The sequence below is a fragment of the Sturnira hondurensis genome, unplaced genomic scaffold (genome assembly GCF_014824575.4).
Source record: "Sturnira hondurensis isolate 20B ecotype Veracruz unplaced genomic scaffold, ASM1482457v3 Scaffold0019865, whole genome shotgun sequence".
NCBI lineage: Eukaryota > Metazoa > Chordata > Mammalia > Chiroptera > Phyllostomidae > Sturnira > Sturnira hondurensis.
In genome coordinates, this window is record NW_028092496.1 from 625,578 (window position 1) to 647,960 (window position 22,383).

The 22,383-nt window shown below is 41.3% G+C and overlaps 2 protein-coding genes across 2 annotated transcripts in view; one reads left to right on the plus strand and one right to left on the minus strand.

The window, feature by feature from the left end:
• Positions 1–22,383, plus strand: part of HS3ST2 (heparan sulfate-glucosamine 3-sulfotransferase 2) — a 123,118-nt gene that overhangs the window by 65,582 nt on the left and 35,153 nt on the right. The window lies entirely within an intron of this gene.
• LOC118974843 (protein FAM136A-like) lies at positions 17,023–17,445 on the minus strand. The gene has a single exon (XM_037028423.1). It carries the CDS (start codon positions 17,443–17,445, stop codon positions 17,023–17,025), a length of 423 nt encoding a protein of 140 aa, XP_036884318.1.

The following is a 22,383-nucleotide window of genomic DNA, read 5'->3' on the forward strand; positions in this document are numbered from 1 at the left end:
ACTGTTGATTTTATGTAAAACCACTTGCCAAAATTTTATAATGGAGAAATTTCCCATGAAAATCTTTATTTCTTACTTAACTTAAAAAATAATACCATATGTGAGATATGCAAAGAGCATCCTGGGATCAGCAAGGGAGGCAAACCTTGCTGCGTTCAGATTCTCAGACCATAGCAACATTCCTGCTAACCATATGCTCCATTTGGGGCTGATTCAGATCATTTTATAGCACTTGCAGAATGTTATAATCTGCAAACAGATGCCAGTTCCTGAACACGATGACCATTTGTGCTTTCCACTCTGAGAGTCACAGATAAAAGGAAGAGATTGTAAAGCTCAGGGCACATTCCCCACACAGTGTGTCAGGCAGGTGCTGTCCAGGACAGCAGCCCAGCATCTTTTAAAAGCAAATCAGAAAATTGGAAAGGCCAGAGAAAACAAACAAACAAAAAACTGATTTAATGAGCTGTAATTGAAGGAATAGAAACTATTTTGCTAGGACAACAGAGTTCTAAAACAGAAATGTTTGAAAAGCTGTTCCTTGGAAACCTGTTCATGGAGGGCCCACCCATGCTATAGAAGATGGATGGGAAGTTCAAGGCATCACAATCAGCACTGTAAAAAAAAGCAAAGTGAGCTTTCTTGGGAAGTCATTAGAGTGGCTGGAATAACCACTTAGCTGGGTTTTTTTGGCGGGGGGGGTCTATTTTTGTTTTGTTTTGTGGCTTGATGATAAAATATTAGATGATAGTTGAACTGTATACTTTCTTCTGTTGCAGTTTGAAGTTAGCAATTAATCACACCCCTCCTTACTTCCTAGTTCCAAAAATAAAATAAAATAATAAAATAAAATAAAAAGAACCAATGCAGGTAGAAATGAAAATATAATTTTTACTTGTATTCCTGATTAAGGCCAAGATTAGTCATTCTACAACTGACCACCATCTCTTACACCTGACTTTGGGGCCAGCCTTCAGGAAAACTTGGGGTGCCTGCCACACCAGCCACAGAAAGGATCTGGGCTTGCTTCAGCCTCATGTTGGTCTAGTGGAAAAAAGCCAGAGGCGTGGTTTTCAAGCCTGATACTAGAAATCACAACAGATGCTGCCCCCAGTGCACTCAGGCACCATTTCTAGGTAATGAGAGATGGAGGAGGGAAAAATACAGGGTTGAGAAAGAAGCGAGCCATAGTTGACCCAAATGTCACCATATAAATGTCAATTCTGACATTTAACAAAGTGCTTATGTCTCAGAAGCTGTTCTATAGGCTTCTCATGATCTGATTTATCTCACTATATTATCTTGTTTAATCCCTGTACCAACCCTATGAAGAGTTACTACTAATGTCACCATTTCATAGATAAGAACCTCAGGGAACAAAGGAGTAAAGTAGCTTGCCTAGGAACATACCAGTGAGAAGTTAAGCTGTGCTTCAAACCCAGGTTCATCTGACTCCAAACTGGAGCTCCTGCCAAGATACAAGGAACAGCAGAAACTTCACTTATGATACTTGAACGAGAAGATGCAAGTTCAGGCAGAAGTCTCTGTGGGCCTTTGGCACAGGACTTCATAATAGGAGATCCACATCCTGCCTTCTCCATGGATCATAGGGACAGGGCACACAGTGTCAGCCCCAGAGTAGGCTCGGGGTCAGACAGAGCCACTTCAAAGCTCTGCCAACTGGAGGACACTGGGTAACTTCCTTAAGCTCAGTTTTTCCATCTGTAAAGTAGAAGGCAATGATCTACTGTCAGTTTTCTCCCCTATGAAAAGTCAGCAAAAAGTCTGATCCCATCTAGACATCTACCTCGATTCTCTTTTGCCAGATACATCATCAGCCCTAAACCCTTGTATTCTTCACTCTTATATGGCACACCACCACCACCCATTTTTGTCTCTTTAACTTAAGGTTCCATGAGAGCTGGCTTGGAAGAGGAAAGCCTACCCTACCCTTATTCTCCTACATCTCCAATTCAGGACAATCCCCCAGATGCCAACTCAATCCAGAGATGCTCCTCTACTGTGGATAAGTGTAGACCCTTTCCTAGAGAAACAGCGCATACCTCACCTCAGTGTGTCAGGAAGAAGTGAGGACTTGGACACAACACCAAGTGGAATGTTTGGCACATGGTAGCCAGGCCCTTTGTTGCCAAAGGCTGAGGGTCAGAGGTTTCAGTGGACCATCTCCTGCCCAGCCCACCATCTCCAAGGGTCAGGTAATCACAAAACAGCCTTATTCTTGTGGCTTGTGAGGAAGTCCAGGCTCCTTCACAGCCCAACACTGAGAGCCAAGAGTGCATTACTTGTAGGGGAGCAGTTAACATGCAGATTATCTTCTAAAACAAAAGAGCCCTGAAGGCTTGTTCACTTCTCTCTCAAAAACCTTTCCAGAATGCCATGGATCCCACTTTATAGCTTGAATTAGCTGCACAATTAAACCCAAAGTAGCCTGTCTATGAATATGAAATGCCAAGTCTCCCAGCAAAACATAGCCAAGTAATATATGTTTTAGAGCAATAAACAAGCTGAAATACAGCGTTTCTTTTCTCTTTCTGATACCAATGGGCAGAAAACCTTTCTTGGGAAGTACAACTTGGGGAAGGGGTGCTAAAATGTGAGGGTGTTTTTGCATCACTCTCTTGGACACAGAGGTTGGATGACTCACCATTGATTGGAGGTCCACATTTGGCCCAAACTCTGGTGAAGGGATTCCTCATAGGAGGCTCAGGACCACCTCTGGCTTTGTGTGATAGAGACAGGTGTGCCACTTCTAGTAACCTCAGTTGTGTGGGACATGGGTTGGTGAACCAGGAAGAGATAGGATTTCACCCCATACCTCCCTTTGGGCATCCTTGGCAGGAAGTGGCTTACACAAACTTTCAATAATGAGCCCAAAGTGAAATCTGTTTTACAGATTTCAAAAAACACAAAACAAACTCAAGAACCTGAGGAGACATTTGTTTCACTATTCTCTGGTTTATAACTCACCTAAATATTGATTCAACTTTTGAATTATGAGCCACAAACTTCATCTGAGTCCCTAGCATTTCTGAGCAGATTTCTTGTGTCTGCCTTGTGACCTCCCTCTCCAGTCCTGTGGTCATTTGAAACCTTTCATCCCTCTCCAGATCTTCTGCCTGACACTTCTCAGCCTTTCAGTGGCTGACCTTGCTTCCTTAACACCTTCTATGACTTACATGCAGGGCACTGGACTCACATTGTACATATGTTTTATTTAATCCCCACATAAACCTTATAAGAAATTTTATTGTCAGGGTTCTTCAGAGAAACAGAACCAGTAGGATACATGAGAGATGCATAAAAAAGATTTCATATAGGACTTGGGTTGTGCGGTTACAGAGGCCAAGAAGTCACTCAGTCTGCTGTCTGTAACCTGGTAGAATTCAGTCCATGGCTGGGCCTGAGAACCAGAGGAGCCAATGGTACAAGTTCGAGGGGCCTTGATGTCTGGTGTCAGGAAAGGGTGATGTTCCAGCTCAAGAAGAGAGAGCACAATTTCCCTTCCTTTGCCTTTTTGTTCCATTGGGGCCCTCAGTGGAGTGGGTGATACCCACTCAAGATGGTAAGGGGATTTTCTTTACTCAGTCCACAAAAATCAACCTTTACAGATGCACCCAGAAACAATGTTTTACCAGCTACCTGGGCATCCCTTTGCCCAGTCAAGTTAACCCATAAAATTATCCATTGCAGAAATAGATTACTTTCTCCATTGTATACATGTGGAAACTGAGTAGAAGTGACTTGCTCAGTGTGCCCCATTGGATCCCCACTCAAGCCTAAGTATTTCACTGCCCTGCAACAGTTCTTTGTGGGTTGTGCTTTACAAACACAGTACGTTTTTACCACAAATAGGACGTGGGATAAGACCTGAGATTCTGGAATTGCTTATAATCCATTGGGGGGGGGATAGTGAACTTTGGACAGAAATATTTATTTTGTAATAATATTTTATTACATTTATTGAGGTAACATTAGTCATAAAACAATATAGGTTTCAAGTATATAATTCTATAATAGAATAAATACATCATCTGTATATTCCATTTTGTGTTCACCACCCAAGGTCAAGTCTTCTTTTATCACCACAAACTTGACCCCTTTTATCCCCCATCCCCCATCAACCCCCTTCCCTCTGGTAACCATCATACTGTTGTCTGTGTCTATGAGTTTTTGTTTGTTCCTTTGCCTTGTGTGATCATTTGTAGCCTTCAGTTTTATATCCCACATGTGAGTGAAATCATATGGTTCTTGACTTTTTCTGTTTGACTCATTTTGCTTGGCATAATATTCTCAAGATCAATCCATTTCATTGCAAATGGCAGTATTTTACAACAAAGTAATATTTGTTGTAAATATTTTTTACAACAAAGTAATATTCCATATGTATCCATCAGAAAAATTTGAAAACACTTATTTGTAAAGGAATATGTACCCTTTTGCACACTGCAGCATTATTCACAGAGATTAAGATATGGAAAAAAAACTGAAGTGTCCTTTGGTAAATGATTGGATAAAGAAGAAGTAGTACAAGAATATTTCTTTTTAAAATAAAAACAAAACAGACTAAAGAGCTACCATTGGAGCAATGACTATTCTTAGATTTGACTTCAAGATAGAACAGTTAAATAGTGTTTACCTTCTTCCACGCCACAATTCTTGGTATAATAAGGAAACACCCGCATACCCTCCATTACAATCCTGTATAATCAGAAAAATAAAAGGCTCTGACATCTATTTTGTCCTCCTTGATAATCACAGGATTACTTTTCTAACAAGTGCATAGAGTTAAATACTAATTAATTACATTTGAGACTTCTGACCAAGATGGAGGCATAGGTAGACACACTTTGACTCCTCGCACAACCAAGGGAAGGACAAGAAATTTAAAAACAAAAAATAACCAGAACTGCCAGAAAATCAAACTGTATGGAAGTCCAACAATGAAGGAATTAAAGAAGAAATGTTCATTCAGACTGGTAGGAGGGGTGGAGACAGGCAGCCAGTGCAGTGAGGACTCGAAGCAAGGTGGTGGCTGGAAGACTGGCCCCACATTTGCATGCAAAAAAACCCGGGATGAACAACTGGGGAGCAAGACAGATTACACAACCCAGGGTTCCAGCATGGGGAAATAAAGCCTCAAAATCTCTAACTGAAAAGTCCTGTGGGGGTTGCAGTGGCAGGAGAAACTCCCAGCCTCATGGGAGAGTTTGTTGGAGACACCTGCAGGATCCTAGAATGTACACAAGCCCACCCACCCAGAAATCAGCACCAGAAGGACACAATTTGCTTGTGGGTAATGGAGTAAGTGACTGAAAACTGGCCAACAGCCAAGCAAGTAGCATTGTTCCCTCTCTGGCTCCTCCCCACATACAGTGCCACAACCCATCAATGTGGGTTGCCCCACCCAGCAAATACCTAAGGCTCTGCCCCTTACTACATAACAGATGCACAAGACCAAAAAAATTGCCCAAATGAAAGGACAAATAAAAGTTCCAGAAAAAATACAACTAAGCAATGAAAAGATAGACGGCCTCTCAGATGCACAGTTCAAAATCCTGGTAATCAGGATGCTCACAGAATTAGTTGAGTATGGTCGCAAAATAGAGGAAGAAGTGAAGGTTATGAAAAGTGAAATAAAGGAAAATGTACAGGGAACCAACAGTGAAGGGAAACAAATCAGGACTCAGATCAACAGTTTGAACCAGAAGGAAGAAATAAACATTCAACAAGAACAGAATGAAGAAATTAGAATTCAAAAAAAATGAGGAGAGGCTTAGGAACCTCTGGGATAACTTTAAACATTCCAACATCTGAATTGTAGGGGTGCCAGAAGGAGAAGAGAAAGAGCAACAAATTGAACACTTATTTGAACAAATAAAGAAGGAGAACTTTCTCAATCTGGCAAAAAAAAAAAAAAAAAAAAACAGACTTCCAGGAAGTCCAGGAAGCTAAGAGAGTCTCAAAGAAGTTGGACCCAAGGAGGAACACATTAAGGCACATCATAATTACATTAGTCAAAATTAAAGATAAGAAGAGAATCTTAGAAGCAGCTAGAGAAAAGGAGAAAAGGAGAGAGTTACCTACAAAGGAGTTCCCATTAGACTGTCTGCTGATTTCTCAAAAGAAATCTTATAGGCAAGAAGGGGCTGAAAAGAAGTATTCCAAATCATGAGAGGCAAGGTCCTACATCCAAGATTACCCTATCCAGCAAAGCTATCATTTATAACGAAAGGGCAGATAAAGTGCTTCCCAGATAAGGTCAAGTTAAAGGAGTTCATCATCACCAAGCCCTTATTATGTGAAGTGTTAAAGGGACTTATCTAAGGAAAAGAATATCAAAACTATGAACAGTAAAATGACAATGAACTCACAACTATCAACAACTGAACATAAAAAAATAGAAACAGAAACAAAAACAAAAATGAACTAAGCAAACAACTACTACAGGAACAGATTCACAGAACTGGAGATCACATGGAGGGTTATCAGTGGGGAGGGAGAGGGAGGAGAACGGGGGAAAAGGGACAGGGAATAAGAAACATAAATGGTAAGTACAAAATAGACGGGGGGAGATTAAGAGTAGTATAAGAAATGGAGAAGCCAAAGACCTTATATATATGACACATGGAAATGAACTAAGGTGGGGGAATGCTGGTGTGAGGGGGAATTGAGGGCAGAGGGGAATAAAGGGGATAAAATGAGACAACTGTAATAGCATAATCAATAAAATATATTTTCAAAATAATTAATTACATTTATATAACAGCCCACCCCTTGATAAAATGTTGACATGAGAGATCCCATTGTAAAATCACAGTAATAACCTGAATTGGGGTTTTCTCTTTTTTTAAGTATAATTTATTGATTATGCTGTCATAGTCCCAATTTTTCTCCCTTTGCCCCCTTCCCCCCAGTACTCCCTTTCCCTCCAGCAATGCTTCCCCCTCAGTTCATGACCATGGGTTGTACATATAAGTTCTTTGGCTTCTCCATTTCCTATATTATTCTTAACATTCCCCTGCCTGTTTTCTACCTACCAATTATGCTTTTTAATCTCTATCTTTTTCCCCATTTTCCTCCTTCCCCCTCTTAGCTGGTAACTCTCCAAATGATCTCCATATGTATGATTCTGTTTCTGTCCTGGTGGTTCACCTTGTTTGTTTGTTTTTAGGTTCAGTTGTTCATAATTGCGGTTTTGCCTTTTTAAAGTTCATAGTTTTGATCTTCTTTTTCTTAAGTAAGTCCCTTTAACATTTCATGTACTAATGGCTTTGTGATGATGAACTCCTTTAGCATTATCTTGTCTGGGAAGCACATTATCTGTCTTTTTGTTCTATTTTTTTATTTTTTAAATATATTTTATTGATTATACCATTACAGTTGTTGTTCTATTCCCCCCTTCATTCTCCTCCACCCTGCACACCCCCTCCCCCACCATTACCTCCCTTTAGTTTATGACCACGTGTTTCAAGTTCATTAGATTCTATATTTCCCCTACTATTCTTACCCTCCACCCTATCTATTTTCTGCCTACTGTCTATGCTATTTTCTGTACCTTCTCCTCCTTCTCCTCCTCCAACTCCCATTGCTAACCCTCCATGAGGACTTCTGCCAAGATGGAGGCATAGGTGGAAACACTGTGCCTTCTCCCACAACCAAGTTTGAATACAACAAAGGTTTAGTAAACAAAGATGCAGCCAAAGAACAGAAAACTGAACTATACAGAACTCTGACAACAATGAACTATTCAACCAGACCGGTAAGAGGGGCGGAGCCAGCAGTGGAGCAGGGTCAGGCAGGAAGGATCCCCCAACTCAGGATCCCCCAACCCAGGCAACCCAGGCGACCCAAGCGCGCAGGCAGCTGGGGTAGCATCTCGGACCCAGTGAGGGTGCGGGGCAGGCTGAGTGCAGTCACACATTCGAACGCAGATAAACCAGCCAGAGGTGTGAGCAGTGAGACGAACCCCCGCAGACCCCAGCAGTGGACTGCACAGTACCCAGTGGCAAACCCAGTGAGGGTGCAGGGCAGGCTGACCAAGGTTGCACATTCACGCGTGCAGATAAGCCAGCAAAGGAGTGAGCAGTGAGGCGGACTGCGCGGTCCCGGTGGCAGGAGGAGGCAGAGGGGGGCGCCATTAATTTCCTTTGACCCCCCCCCCATACAGCGTCACAACACAGCGACTGAGTTGCCCCGCCCTGGTGTCTTTTTGTTCTAAATGATAGCTTTGCTGGGTAGAGTACTCCAGGTTGTAGGTCCTTGCTTTTCATCGCTTTGAATACTTTTTGCCTGTCCCTTCTTGCCTACAAAGTTTCTTTTGAGAAATCATCTGATATACTTATGGAAACTCCCTTGTAGATAACTGCTTTACTCATGCTGCCTTTAAGATTCTCTCCTTATCTTTTACCTTTGAAATTTTAATTATGTTGTGTCTTGGTGTAGTCCTCTTTGGGTCCAACTTGTTTGGGACTCTGTGCTTTCTGTACTTGTATGACTATTTCCTATGCCAAATTAGGAAAGTTTTTCTTTTGTTATTTTTTCAAATAAATTTTCAATTTCTTCCTCTTCTCTTCTCCTTCTGGCATCTCTATGATTTGGATGTTGGCATATATGGAGATGTCCCAGAGTCTTCTTATACTCCTCGCTTTTTGGTGGGGTTTGTATGTGTTTTTATTTTGTTTTGAATTCTTGTTAAATTGAATTCTTGCTTATTTCTTCCTTATGTTCCAAATCATTGATTTGAAATCTAGCTTCCTTCCCTTGACTGTTGGTTCCCTGTAGATTTTTCTTTATTTCAGTTAGTGTAACCTTCATTTCTTCCTTTATGTTGTTCCTGTACTCAGTGAATTCTTTGAGCTTCCCAATCATCATTATTTTGAACTCTGCATCTGATCGATTAGGCTATCTCCATTTCCTTTTTCTTTTTCCAGAGTTTTGTTCTTTTCTTTCATTTAGGACATATTTCTCTGTCCCCTTAATTTGGCAGCCTCCTTGTGTTTGTTTCTGTGTATTAGTTAGAGCTACTGTTACTCCCTGTCTTAGTAGCATGGCCTATTGTTAAAAAGTCACCCATCTGGATGACTGTGGCTTCTTTAAATCCTTGATTGTCAGACTTCCATACAGCTAACTTTTCTGACAGTTCTGGTTGTTATTCGTTTTGAGATTTAGTTGTAATTCTTTTTGTGGTTGTGTGAGGAGGTAAAGTGTGTCTACCTACACCTCTGTCTTGACTAGAAGTCCCAACTTGGGGTTTTCTAAAAAAGTTCTATCGAAGGAGCATTGCTATATTTTTTTAAACCATTGAAATATTTCAACCATAATGGAATCATACTTTAAACAGTTTTCCACACATTTTTCTTTTGAAGATATTTAATTATAATCCCAATACAGTGGACAATGTGAGTGTTCCTTGCAACTCTTTTTCTCTGGTCATTACAGGGTTCAGCCACATATGTAGTTCTGCAATAAGTGACCCCTCCACTACCTTCATGAAAGTATTATCCTCCTCCCTTTGGATTTTCCGATGAAAAAAGCACATCTGTTTTTGTTTTGTTATCAGTTTTTGAGGCCTTGCAGAGCACCAGACACTGTGCAAAGTATATTTAATTCTTGTTCTCACCTTCAGCCCTAATTATTGCACTAATCCTATGAAGTAAAAACCAAAATTGGTTCCATTTAACAGATGAGAAAACTGGGCTTTGGAAGGTTAAATAACTTACCTGTTACTTCCCAGTTAATAGGGGATCAATTAGTTAGAAGCCAGGCCAGGCTGACTCTGGAGTGTGTGGGTTGAATCAATAAGTTACTATGCTTTCCTAATTTTAAAAATCTCTCCAACTGACCTACTGTCTGAGAAAAGCCTTCCAGCAGGTTAAGTGAAAGTGAGACTTTGCTGTTCCACTCCCCATGCACCCAGCTTCTTGCTGGAGGCACCAGTGGGTAGAAGAAATCACCTGTGTTTAACAGAAAAAGGCCAGGGTTTGCTGATATAGTTAATCCACATGGAGATTGCTGATGAGGATTCTAGTTAATCAGTTTGGGAATTTTAAAAAACACAGATGTGCTGTGGTAAAGTGCATTTTACCTCCCAAGCCCTGGGGGAGAGCCCTGAGCGTGTTCTGCAGCTGTATGTACTTACATATCTTGCCTGAACATTCAACAGCATGTGTTGTGAAACTTGGGTATACTGGCTTTGTCCCAGCATGGGTAATTTCATTCTGCCCTGGTCCTCCCTACTGTCTCAGGCAGGTACAAGCTCAGTGATAGTAGCTACAACTTGCAAGTGCCTGCTGTGCAGCAGCCAACATACTGGGAAATTTCTACACATCATCTCCAGTGCTTCCCCAACCCTGCAAAGTAAGTTTTATTTTATCCACTTGAGTATGGAAACTGGGGCTCAGAGAGAGGTTCATGACTTTCTACCCTGAGTGACAAAACAGGGATTCAAACTTAGACATGACTGACTCCAAAGCCTGTATTTTTCCCCTCCTTTGCACTCTCATTAAAAAAAAAAAGAAAGAAAGAAAGAAATGCAGTCCAAGGATACAAAAAGGCCATGTAATGGAAAATAAATTTCCTTCCAGCTCTCCCTACGGTTTCCCTTCCCCAGGCCCAAGCTCTGTGTGTCTCTTGCTTATTACTTCTTTGAAGTGGTTGTTACAAACTTTTTGGCTGAAATGAACTGTGTGGCTCTGTACTGAGGTTTCCTATGTAGAATATATAAGTGTTTAGAAGCTAAGTGGGGAGGAGATTTTTTGTAGGATTACCTACAAGCCCAGGCTGTTCTACACACTTTTCAGGAAGTCACCATGCATAGCAGGTCACATATTTTATATACTTGTACAGGGTAAGCAAAGTAGGTTTACAANAAAAAAAAAAAAGAAAGAAAGAAAGAAATGCAGTCCAAGGATACAAAAAGGCCATGTAATGGAAAATAAATTTCCTTCCAGCTCTCCCCACGGTTTCCCTTCCCCAGGCCCAAGCTCTGTGTGTCTCTTGCTTATTACTTCTTTGAAGTGGTTGTTACAAGCTTTTTGGCTGAAATGAACTGTGTGGCTCTGTACTGAGGTTTCCTATGTAGAATATATAAGTGTTTAGAAGCTAAGTGGGGAGGAGGTTTTTTGTAGGATTACCTACAAGCCCAGGCTGTTCTACACACTTTTCAGGAAGTCACCATGCATAGCAGGTCACATATTTTATATACTTGTACAGGGTAAGCAAAGTAGGTTTACAATTTGTATGGAAAGTAATACAATAAATAATAAGTAATAAAACAAGAATATACTTGTTGTTTTGTTGGTTTACACAGCTGTAAACCAACTTTTGCCCACCCTGTATAGTAAGGAGAGTGAGAAGATACTAGAATATAGTGGGGGACTGTGTTCTTCCTTGTGATGCCCAGGTGCAGACACACTTGAACACATGGAGACCAGTTATTATGTGTGTGTAGTATTTTCTGCTGACAATTTAATACCAGTGTTTTCCCCAGGCCTTAAGTATTCTCTAAAGTGTTTTTTATCACAACATTAGAATCTTTTTAAAAAGATTTTATTTATTTATTTTTAGACAGAGGAGAAGGATGGGGAGCAAAAGAGGGAGAGAAACATCAATGTGTGGTTGCTTCTCAAACACCCCCTACTGGGGACCTGGCCCACAACCCTAGGCATGTGCGCTGACTGGGAATGGAATGGGATACCCTTTGGTTCACATGCCAGCACTCAATCCACTGAACCTCACCAGCCAGGGCACAGCATTAGAATTTCACTAAATGCATCAACCACCATGTAATCTATATAGTATTGTATACATTTAGGTTGTTTCTCTGAGTTCACTACTCTACATAAAAAATACCATGTTGATTATCTTTTTATAACATATATCTTTCTGCAAGTATCAACATTTCAACAAGATAAATTCTAAAGAGTACCTTCCATAAAATATAAATTTACTTGTATAAGAGTGCCTATTCTGTGTGAGGGAGAAAATAAAATAACTCAACTTTGCGATAGGTCAAAATGCTATCTTATTTGGATTTAATTTGTGTTTCTTTGAAATCTAGTGAATGTGGGTATGTTGCCAATTTTATATCTTCTTTCAGGAATTGATCATGTCTCTTCTTCAGTTTTCTATTGCAGTGCTTTTCTTATTGATTTATAAAAATTCTACTCATTAAAGATATTAAATAGTTGTCTATTATATATGGAACACAAGTTTTGGGTTTGGGTTTTTGTTTGTTTGTTTATTTTTTTGCATTTTATTTTCCCTTGTGATTTTTTATCTTCCCAAACTTTCAACTATTTATATGGTCACATGTAAAGTCTTTGCTTTCTTCCTTTGGCATCATGGTTATAAAACCTTAACAATTCTCAAGAAAATACACATATTTACTCACACTTTAATCTTGTATTCCATTGTGTTCTTAACATTTGGAGGTGTGAATGAGGAAACTGGATTCCATTATTTCCCAACTGATTTGCTGATTGTCCCAATAATGCATAATTTCCCAACTGATTGAAATGACATTTTTATCATGTGTTTTGTTGATAGTCATGCTTATTTCTGGTTTTGTATTCTCTTCTATTAATCTATTCACCTATTCCTGAGCCACACTGTTCAAATGACTACAGCTTTTCAATATATTGTGACATCAGTTTCTTTCCCATGATTCTTCCTTCTAACACAATCTTATCTTTAATTTGTTTATTCAGAAGAAACTTTATCATTACAATGTCCAATTGAATTTTTTAAATCCTCTTGGGATTTGATTGGAATTACAGTATTTATAGATTAATTTGGGAAGAACAGGTGTCTTTCTAATACTGTATTATGACACTTTTCATCTCATTTATTAACATTTTGATTGAACTGTGTGTAAATTATGGAACAATAACAAATATTAATTGTGTTAGCAGGCATCTTTGTCTTGCCGAACTTTAATGGGACTAGTAGCCTGGAAGTTACCTGCACAGGTGCTGGAACCAAAACACCTGGCTTTCTATCCTGGCTTCCCCATCAATTCTTTGGGACTTTGGCAGGTTTATTCTCTCTGCCTAAATTCCTTATGTGAATAATAAGACTAATAATACAATACCTACCTGATGCTGGCTACTGTCACGAGGTTTAAATGAGCTCTTAAGGTTATTTTTCTAACTAGCAGTGAATGTTGAATTTACTGAGCACCTTTTCAGAATGTGTTGAGAATGATCATTTTTCTCCTTTGACCCATTTCTGTGCTGAATTATAATTCTGTATTAGATGTAATGATATAGATTTCAATGGGACATGACAGCTTTTCCTTTAATAAATTGTGCTTTGGTGGCCTTTACGTAAAATCTTGACTGGTCAGTTTCTCCACAGGATTATGCACATGCCAGCTTGTGGTAGGTAAGCTGCCTGCAGCACTCTGCAGGCATCTTGCCCTGCAACTCAGTAGCTCTGAAGCATCACCTCTCCTCCTCTGCAGGCAGTGACCTGGCTGTAGGGTTAGGAGAAGCTCTGTAGATCTAGCTGCTCTTTCTAGAGACCTCTAACATCGCCTCTGCTTCTGCTCACACCTCTCCAGATAGCACTTCTCGCTCCACCAGGTGGCACCCTGGTGGGGTGCCTCCAATTCCAGAGCTATTGGGAGATTCTGTGACAAGAATACATTTCTTCTCATTAGTGACAACCCCTTTCCCCCACAGCCACTTAATTTTCAGTGTTCTTAGTCCAATACTCTTCATATGTCTGCCCACCTTCTCACAAAAATATGACTCCATTCATTGGCCGCCACCCACTCTTCACACTTTCTCTCAATATACCTTTTATCGATCAATTGAGTGCCTACCCCAGCAGGAGTAGAGATTAACACTGATTGACCATGTTGTATGGAGGTATTGCTATGAGTTGAGCCCTTTATCAATATTAATGATTTGCTTTGTTCCATTTAATGTTTTTTTCCCTTAAATTCTAGTTCTTTTGTCGTTGGTGTCATGACTCTAGGTTTCTTTAAACTGGCATTTTCCTGATGTATCTAAACCTCTTCATTTGCATATACCATGTTTCTGTCCCCATGTTCTAGAGTGGCCTCATGAACACAAATATGACCAGGTTTTGTTTATTTATTGTTGCCAGTTAAAAATTATGATGTTTAGCCTGTTTCCAGTCATTTTTAATATTAATACAATCAGTTCTGCTTCTATACTTCTACAATTTTTTGCTATTTTTTTCTTGCTTTCCTTTCCCCACCTCTTTTATTACATGAGCTATAGTTTCTGGGTTTTTTTCTAGTATTATGGAAAGTATGTGTCCAGTTTTTAATTCCTCATTTTACATTTCCATGGCAGGGAAAATGAGTACCTTTTGGTAAATCATGTCATATACCTTGTTTCCCTATTGCCCACTTGTCAGTTTTTGTCAGTTCAAGCTGGTATTTCAGATTTGATTTATCAATGTATTGACATTTTCAACTTTATTGAGGTATAAATTATTAATTTTTATACCTTATTTTAAAGGAAATCCTAATGTTAGAAGTTAACTTCTTTGTTGTCTGGACTCAGAGCTTTCTTTGGTCCCAATCACTACCCTTTATTCAATGCATGACTTGCTCATCCTTGAGTTCTTCCACCATCTCTTAAGTTGTTGCCTCTTATTTCTAAGGAACTTTTTGGAGAGGAAGGCAGAATGCTTTTCAACCTGTTTCATGTCTTGTAATTCTTTGCTTTGCCTTCACAAGCAAATCATCTAAGTATTAGATACTAGGAGTCACAAACTTTTTTCTCCAAAACTCTGTGGATAATCTATGTTTTTCTAGCATCTAATTATACTACAAAGTCCTCATCTGGCTTGTATCTGTAGAAAAGTTATTTTGTTTGCTTTATGCAATCTGGATAAAGGATATAATACTTATAGAACTTTTGCATTTTATGTATGTTATAAAATGTTTGCCCTTATGCATGTTTGTATAGATAGGTGATGAGTGGATGGATGGATGGATCTTCATGGATGTGGGTTTTATTCTGTTCTGACTAAGCTGGATTTTTGGTCTACCCAATAACCATCTTCTGGCTCTGGAAATGTCTGTTTAATGAAATCTTTGCCTGTGCCTCTGTCCAGTTGGTTTCAGGTTTTTTCTTCAATAACACTGCACACTGCCCATTGCAGAGTGTCTTCCATGTCACCTTCTGTCCCATTCAGTTCCATCTTACAGACTTTTACTTGAGAAGCACAAGATCAGGCTCAAGTTTGTTCTGGTTAGTACTTTCTACATCACTGATTTTACTCTTTACTGCTGTCAGTGTAGTTTACTATGCATTTTTATTATTACTTTTTGAAGGAAAATTTAAATCTTATTTACTTTTTAAAACCAGACCACTAGGAAAATGTCTCATAGTCCTGAAACAGCAGACAGAAAGGCTATATTACCATTTCAAGTACCATATTTTACCATGTATAATGTGCACCTATGTTTTTGGCCCAAACTTTCAGGAAAAAAATCACTTTAATTTTTAATTCAATTATTTATTTATTCATATTTAGAAACAAAACCACTTATCATATTCCAGGGCATTATTTGCATATAGATATCATTATTGCTTTCTACAGTTATATTTTAATGCATAAGCATAAATATAAAAATTTACATAGATACAGAATTAGTACTACCCATGTATAATACGCATCTTTATTGTTCCCTCAAAATTTTGGGCAAAAAAGTGCACATTATATACAGCAAAATATGTAGTAAGTTGGTAAAAAAAAATAAAACAACAAGGTCCTTATCAAAATGGTGAGGTGCCAGAGCTGGGGTTGGAACACTGCATACTGCAAAGCCCCCAGGCAGAAGTATGGAGGCTGGAAGAGGTCGTATGGATAAGACGACCTCTTATCCATACGAGGTCGGATATGGATAAGACCTCGTATCTTATCCATATACTCCAGCAGGGAGCAGGATAAGGGAGCAGGAGACAGCTCCTCTCTTGCTCTAAAGGAGCCACAGCTCCCTGAGTTGCTTACGTGTTCTACCTTGACCTTCCTATGGCCAAATTGTTGTCTCAGTAGGGCTCTGTTATTTCAGGAAGCTAAGTAAGCAATACTGGGTTTAGGTTTCATTCCTGAAAACCAGGTTTTTTCCAGACCCAGTACTTCATAGCTCTCTTAATTAAGCAGTCTACAGTTTCTCTTTCATCATTCATTCCTGGATATTGATATATAGCACAATCAAAACTCCCTTTCCTTTCAAAGGAGAATACCATGTCAAGATTGTCCTGTCACTCTGCTGCAGAAAGCCTCAGGGCCCACCCTGGCAGCCAGTGAGAGAGAAGGTCCACTTCCCACACCCAGTGTGAGATTGCCTCTCATGTTTTTGGAGGATCTCCAAGCTGACAGATGTAATGTGTAAGAATTTAAGAAGTGTGCATCTACATCTTGATGGGCAAAAACAGATATCCAAAGGAACCATTCAAAGTTCTTATCCATACGACCTCTTCCAACTCCACATCTTCAATCAACTTCTTGCCCTTGTACGTAAAACAAAACCAAGGAAAACAAATACCCAGAAACCATTTTTCCCTTTCTAAATTAGTGACATCATGGATTTTGTTTTACGGCTTATGAAAAATGGTATGATGATGCTTCTGGTAAACAGGAGGTCGACAACAGAAAGAAACACCCCTCCTCACATTCCACCAGATCCCTGGCAGGTTAGAGGAACCTGGCAGCTTGTTGACAGGCTCAAAAATACCTGCTGCCAGGATAAGCATTTGTCACATAAAGTTTATGCTCTCAAAAATTCTATAACCCAAATTTTAGCACCAGTTTTTTCCAACTTTTTTTAACTTTCTAGGATTAAAACATAAAAGTATCCAGAGGCAAGTGACACATGTCTTAACCTTGCTGCCGTCCTTAATTTCTTCATTCATAAACTTCGCTTAAAAGACCAAAATTCATTCTTTGTTTTAAATCAATTCCTGCCCTCAGCCTCAATGGCCAATGGCAAAGCCTTCCGTTTCTGAATGAAAGAGGCTATTTCATCTTCTTGGTCATGGTTGGAATGAGGTTCACATGGTATCCACAATGAGTATCCACATACTTGATCACACAATTCCCCAGCTGCTGTTTCACATGAAGCTCTGTACTCCCTGTATCTGTTGAACATTTGGCTTTGTCATTGCAATGCATGGTGCACTGGGCCAGGCAGTTCTGGAACTTCTTCAGTTCACTGGTAATCATGGCCTGGGCTGGAACCAGGGTCATGTGACAGGGCTCAATGCACTGGTGCACATGCTGCAAGATCACCTCACAACCCGCCTGCTGCATGGAGGCCTCACAACAGCCAGCGCTGCACCAGGACACGAGGCCCTGCATCTTCTGTATATTCTCTCTCTCCAGACTTTTCACCATGGAGTCCACTGCCTCCTGCACCCAAAGCTGCTGCAGGTCTGCCATGGGCACCCCATGGTGTACCATGCCGCAATGGCACCCACATAGACTCTGCACCCAGGCACTAATGCATTTTTAGATTCTCTGCTGTAGCATCTTACCTCATCCATACCTGGTTATGTCTCATCTTGTTGTCTTCTCATGCAAGCTTATGCTCACCTCTTGACCTGCTGCTCCAATGTCCCCTTAGGGGTTCCTCTGAGCATGTGGCTCCCTTGAGACACTTGCTTTCCTCTTCTTTCACACAAGTTGTAATTGTACATTTGTGCATTTGTCTATTATGTCCTTTACCAGACAAGAGGCTTCATCTCTTTACCAGACAAATGTGTCATCTCTTTTATTTAGAGCCACAACTTCAGTGCCTAGCACAATGGCTGGAAAACAGTAGGTGCCTAATAATTATTTGTTGAATGACTACATGTTCACAATACTCTGGTTTGGATTCCCTTTGGGTGTACCCACACTGTTTTGAGCCAGAGTTTCTCAAACTTTCATCATTGAAGGATTACCACATTCATGTATCGTTTTACCATCATTTACTTAATATTTGTCTTTAGATCACTTCACAATTTCTACATTCACTATGTGTATAAGCCTCATCCTAAGCAACAAAATCTGGAAATAAAAGTGATGTCCTAGTTCCAATTTTCTAAAATGCATTCAAATGACATAACTGTAAAAATACGTAAGTACAGTCGCTTGCACCCCATATGCTGTATGACTGCACTTCCTTCAGAAAGGGGACACCCTTTCTGAAGAGCTCAGGCTGCTGCATTTCCTGAAGAAGCCCAGGTCTTCCAGTTTTAGGCTTTGGTTCCTTCCCATGTTACTCATTTGATCAGCATGAATCATTCCCTGGGGCTGCCTGTGATGGGATGGCACAGTGACAAGGACTTCAGATACCACAGTCAGCAAGGAAGACACCATTTCTTCCTGATGAGTTTGCAGACTACTGGGTGGAAGCCAATGGATTAAATAAATATATGTGCAAGATAATTACAGACTGTGCTTTGAGTTGTGAGGGGAATAAACCATGGGGTTAGAGTTACATTTAAGAGTGGTGACATATGAAGAGAGCCAAGGATGAGAAAGACTGGGCTGTGGAAAAAGCCAGGGGAAAGTTTTCAGGCAGAGAGAACAGCAAAGGCCTGGAGACAGAAAGGGTAGGGCTAGGAGATTCAAGAGAGTCTACTCATCTTGCCAGGTGTCCTGAATGCCTTCCAGAATGGAAATCCAGAGTGGAGTTATCTCACATCATAGCCTGGACACTAGTTCAGATTTGTACAATTGAAATGGGCCTTGGACCCTAAAGAAGTATCATTGACTCAACAAGGATACATGTAGGTTTAGCACAGCAGAGGCCTGGATGGTAGGTGAGCACCTGACTCCTGGTGCTTTGCACAGCCCACTGCTCTTCTTGCTCCTGCATGATCAGCAAGCCGGCTCCTGCTAACTCTTTGCAACCATGGAGCTTAATGTATTCTGCTACACCTGCATCTGCGGGAGACACAGCGGGAAACACTCCAGTCAGTGGCTGATTTCTCTCAGGTAGGCAACAGGGAATGGCAGAGGGGCAAGCAGGTGTTCACTCGCACAGCTGCCATTGAATCACCTCCCACTAGAGGGCACTGTTATGCCGCAGGAAATGGAACAAGTTTGCAGATGGCCTCCCTGTACAACCTCTCAGCACGGGACTCTGGAATGTGAGGTTGAAAAGCTTGGTATTAAAAATAAACTCATCCAGCCGTGGCTGATGTGATTCAGTGGATTGAGCATCAGACTGCAAACCAAAGTGTCACCCATTTGATTCCCAGTCAGGGCACATGCCTGGGTTACAGGCCAGGTCCCCAGCTGGGGGTGCACGAGAGGCAACCACACATTGGTATTTCTCTCCCTCTCTTTATCCCTCCCTTCCCCTTGCTCTAAAAATAAATAAATAAATAAAATCTTTTAAAAAGGGAAGTTTGCTGATGCCTGGGAAGCATTCAGAACTGGGGTGGAGGAGGGAACTGACAGGTCCTTAGAGTAGGTAGAATCTGCTGCAGGTGGGCAGGGAGCCCTGAAGGTAGGGGAGGTCCACAGGCTGGAAGAATGGCCTCAGAAAGCCGCTGGATTGGCCAGCTCCATCCTCCACCTGGGGCTGTTCCATGTGGAAAACTCTAGGTGTTGATAGTATGATATTAAATGGTTTTACATTCTCTATGAAGTATGATGTGAGCTCATCTGTCCAGAGGGACAGGAAAAGGCAGGCTTTGATCATTCGCAGAGAGTAGAGAAGGTCTGAAATAGCGCACAGTGGAAGAGGGAGTTGGCAGGAGGAACACGGAAGAATTTCTGGCTGTGCTGAGGCCCCTGGTATTGGTGATTGGGTATTGGTAGAGAACAACCTGCCACTTTCAGATGGTCTCCAGCAGCACCAGATCCCCTAAGGCTCCACTTGGTACCATCACCAGTAGCCTTGGCACCACCTGGTAGTCCCCAGGTACCACCTTGCTCTCTTGACATTGATGTCACTGGGGAGTGTCACACAAGAGCTAGAAGGGCTTAGAATGGATGCCATAAAGTAGAGCCTAGTGAGGGAAAAGCACTGAGCTGCTCCCTACAGCTACCATGAGTGAGGGACCTCAGTGATTCCTGAGGGGGCTGGGATGGATGTCAGATGAGCCTGGGTAAGAGGAGACCAGTTGGATTTGGTTCCAGATGAGATGTGGGTGTTTCTGGGCAGCTGGTGGGTGGCGAGGCCATTCATAACACATGAGATGAATTGGAATTGGGCTAATGCCTCAGATGCCGGAAAAAGGTGAGGTATTTGGAGATGTATTCAGAGAGCTGATTCTGAGGGTGATGGAAGGGGAGGCAGATTGGACAAGTTGAGAATGAATGTAAGGAAAAGAAGTGGAACCTTTGAGAACTTTGGAAAGAAAATGGGGCATATAGGTCTGTAGCAGGGGAAGGGGAAGGGTTGGATGAGTGGCTTTTTGAAATCAAAAAGACTTAAGCTGTACAGCATGGTGACTATAGACAATAATCTATATTATATATTTGAAAGTTTCTAGGAGCAGAAATCTTAAAAGTTTTGATCATAAGGAAAAGAAATTTTAACTGTGTAGTGATGGATGTTAACTAGACTATTGTGGTGATTATTTTGCAATATATTCAAATACTAAATCATGTTACTCGTGATGTATGTAACATGTCAATTATATTTAATAAATAAGTAAATAAACCAAAAAGAAAAAGAAGAACTAAATTAGGTAGAGAAAGAGTAACCCATAAATGGCTGGGTACAGTACTTCCTGGTTTACATGGGACTCACCCATGGTTAGCCAGCCCAAAACTCACAACAGCCAGGTGCAGTCTGCATCATCATCATCACTTGGTGCAATGAAGAAATTACTATGAAAGTTACAAAGCCAAGAAATGGAAAAGCTGGACTCAGCTCTGGGTTTTCTGAATTCAGACCATCCACAGTTCCCCACTCAATATCCATTAACCAATTCCATTGAATGCAATAAACACCCATGAACAATGCCATCTGTGCCAGTGTTGCCAGGATGCCCTAGGAAGACCTTGTGACTCCATCTGTGGTCCACAGACCAGCAGGTCAGCCACAGTGAGCCTGTTAGAATTGCAGAACCTCAGACCTGCTCCCAACAAATGCAGAATTTGCATTTCAAAAAGACCCAGGCATTTAAATGCATGTTAAAGTGTGAGATGCTCTGACTTAAGGGACCCACTCCAGAGAAAGGAAAGATAGGCTTAATTGTGGGGAAAGAGCTCAGCCCAGACTGAGAAAGAAAGCAAGTAATGCATTTACCCCCAGAAGATGCCCTGTTAGTGTCCCCATGTCTGACATGTGCACTGACCAGCAGTGCCCACGGCATCATGGATGAGACATGAGACAAATTCACACGGACTACCGAGTCCTGTGGAGGAAAAGGGCCAGCAAGGATACTTACTCCCTCAAGGGGGAGAGCCTCAGAAGGGCCTCACCACCCTCTCAAGGGAAGATCGGCTTGGAACAGCCAGACAACTCTCTCACCAGGGAAGAGAGAGCACGCCCCGACCCTTGCCTAGTCGGGCTTTTACTGGGATTTTTTGCTCAAGCATTCAGGTACAAGCTTAATAATCATGGATAGACAGTAAACAGCAGATAGTATACAAAAAACCATTAGGGCTTCTCCTTAAATCAAAGTCTATCAACTAAAAGTCTATAAAATATGGGAAAATAGAAATATTCAACTAAAAGCATTCTTAGCAGAGCAGATCTCACAGGTTTGTTACAAATTCTTTATCTTGCCAGATTACCCAGGCCCTGCGCTAGCTGGTGAGAGGTTGCACTGTTTTTCCATCACAGGTTTTCAGGCTTAAGTGGATTAGAGCCAGGAAGTGCTCTCCCAGAGGACGTGGGCACTGGGCTATGTTATAGTAGCCAGGGGCAGTCAGTGAGGGCCCATCACTCCCTCCTCCCCCCACCCCTGCCCAGTCCTGCCATGAATGGCCTCCCAAGTGATCAAGTCTGGCTTAGTTTGCCCCCCAGGGGGTCTTACCCGTCACTGACTTCCAATCATGCTTTGGGGGAAGGAGGATGAAGCAGGGGCAGCATCTGCTGCCAGAGACAAGTCTTGTCTCCTCAGGGGCTCACATTCCGGAGGTCACACATTCAGCCTTAAATAGTTGCAATTCCTGAAACCAGGCAGAGCAGTTCCCAACACGTCAGGCTAGGCTAGCTGCACATGGCACCTGAGAAACTGAGGTCCATTGCCTGGAAACATATCAAAGCTGTTTGTGCAGCAGCAAAAATCATTCACTCAACACCCATGAGAATTTCTCCTCACCCCTCCCTCCTCCCTCCTTTCCAAACCTGGCTTTCTGAGAAAGGAGCCATATTTTCCATCTCCCACATCCTTGCTTCCCACCTGCACTGCAGCCCCTCTAGACCAG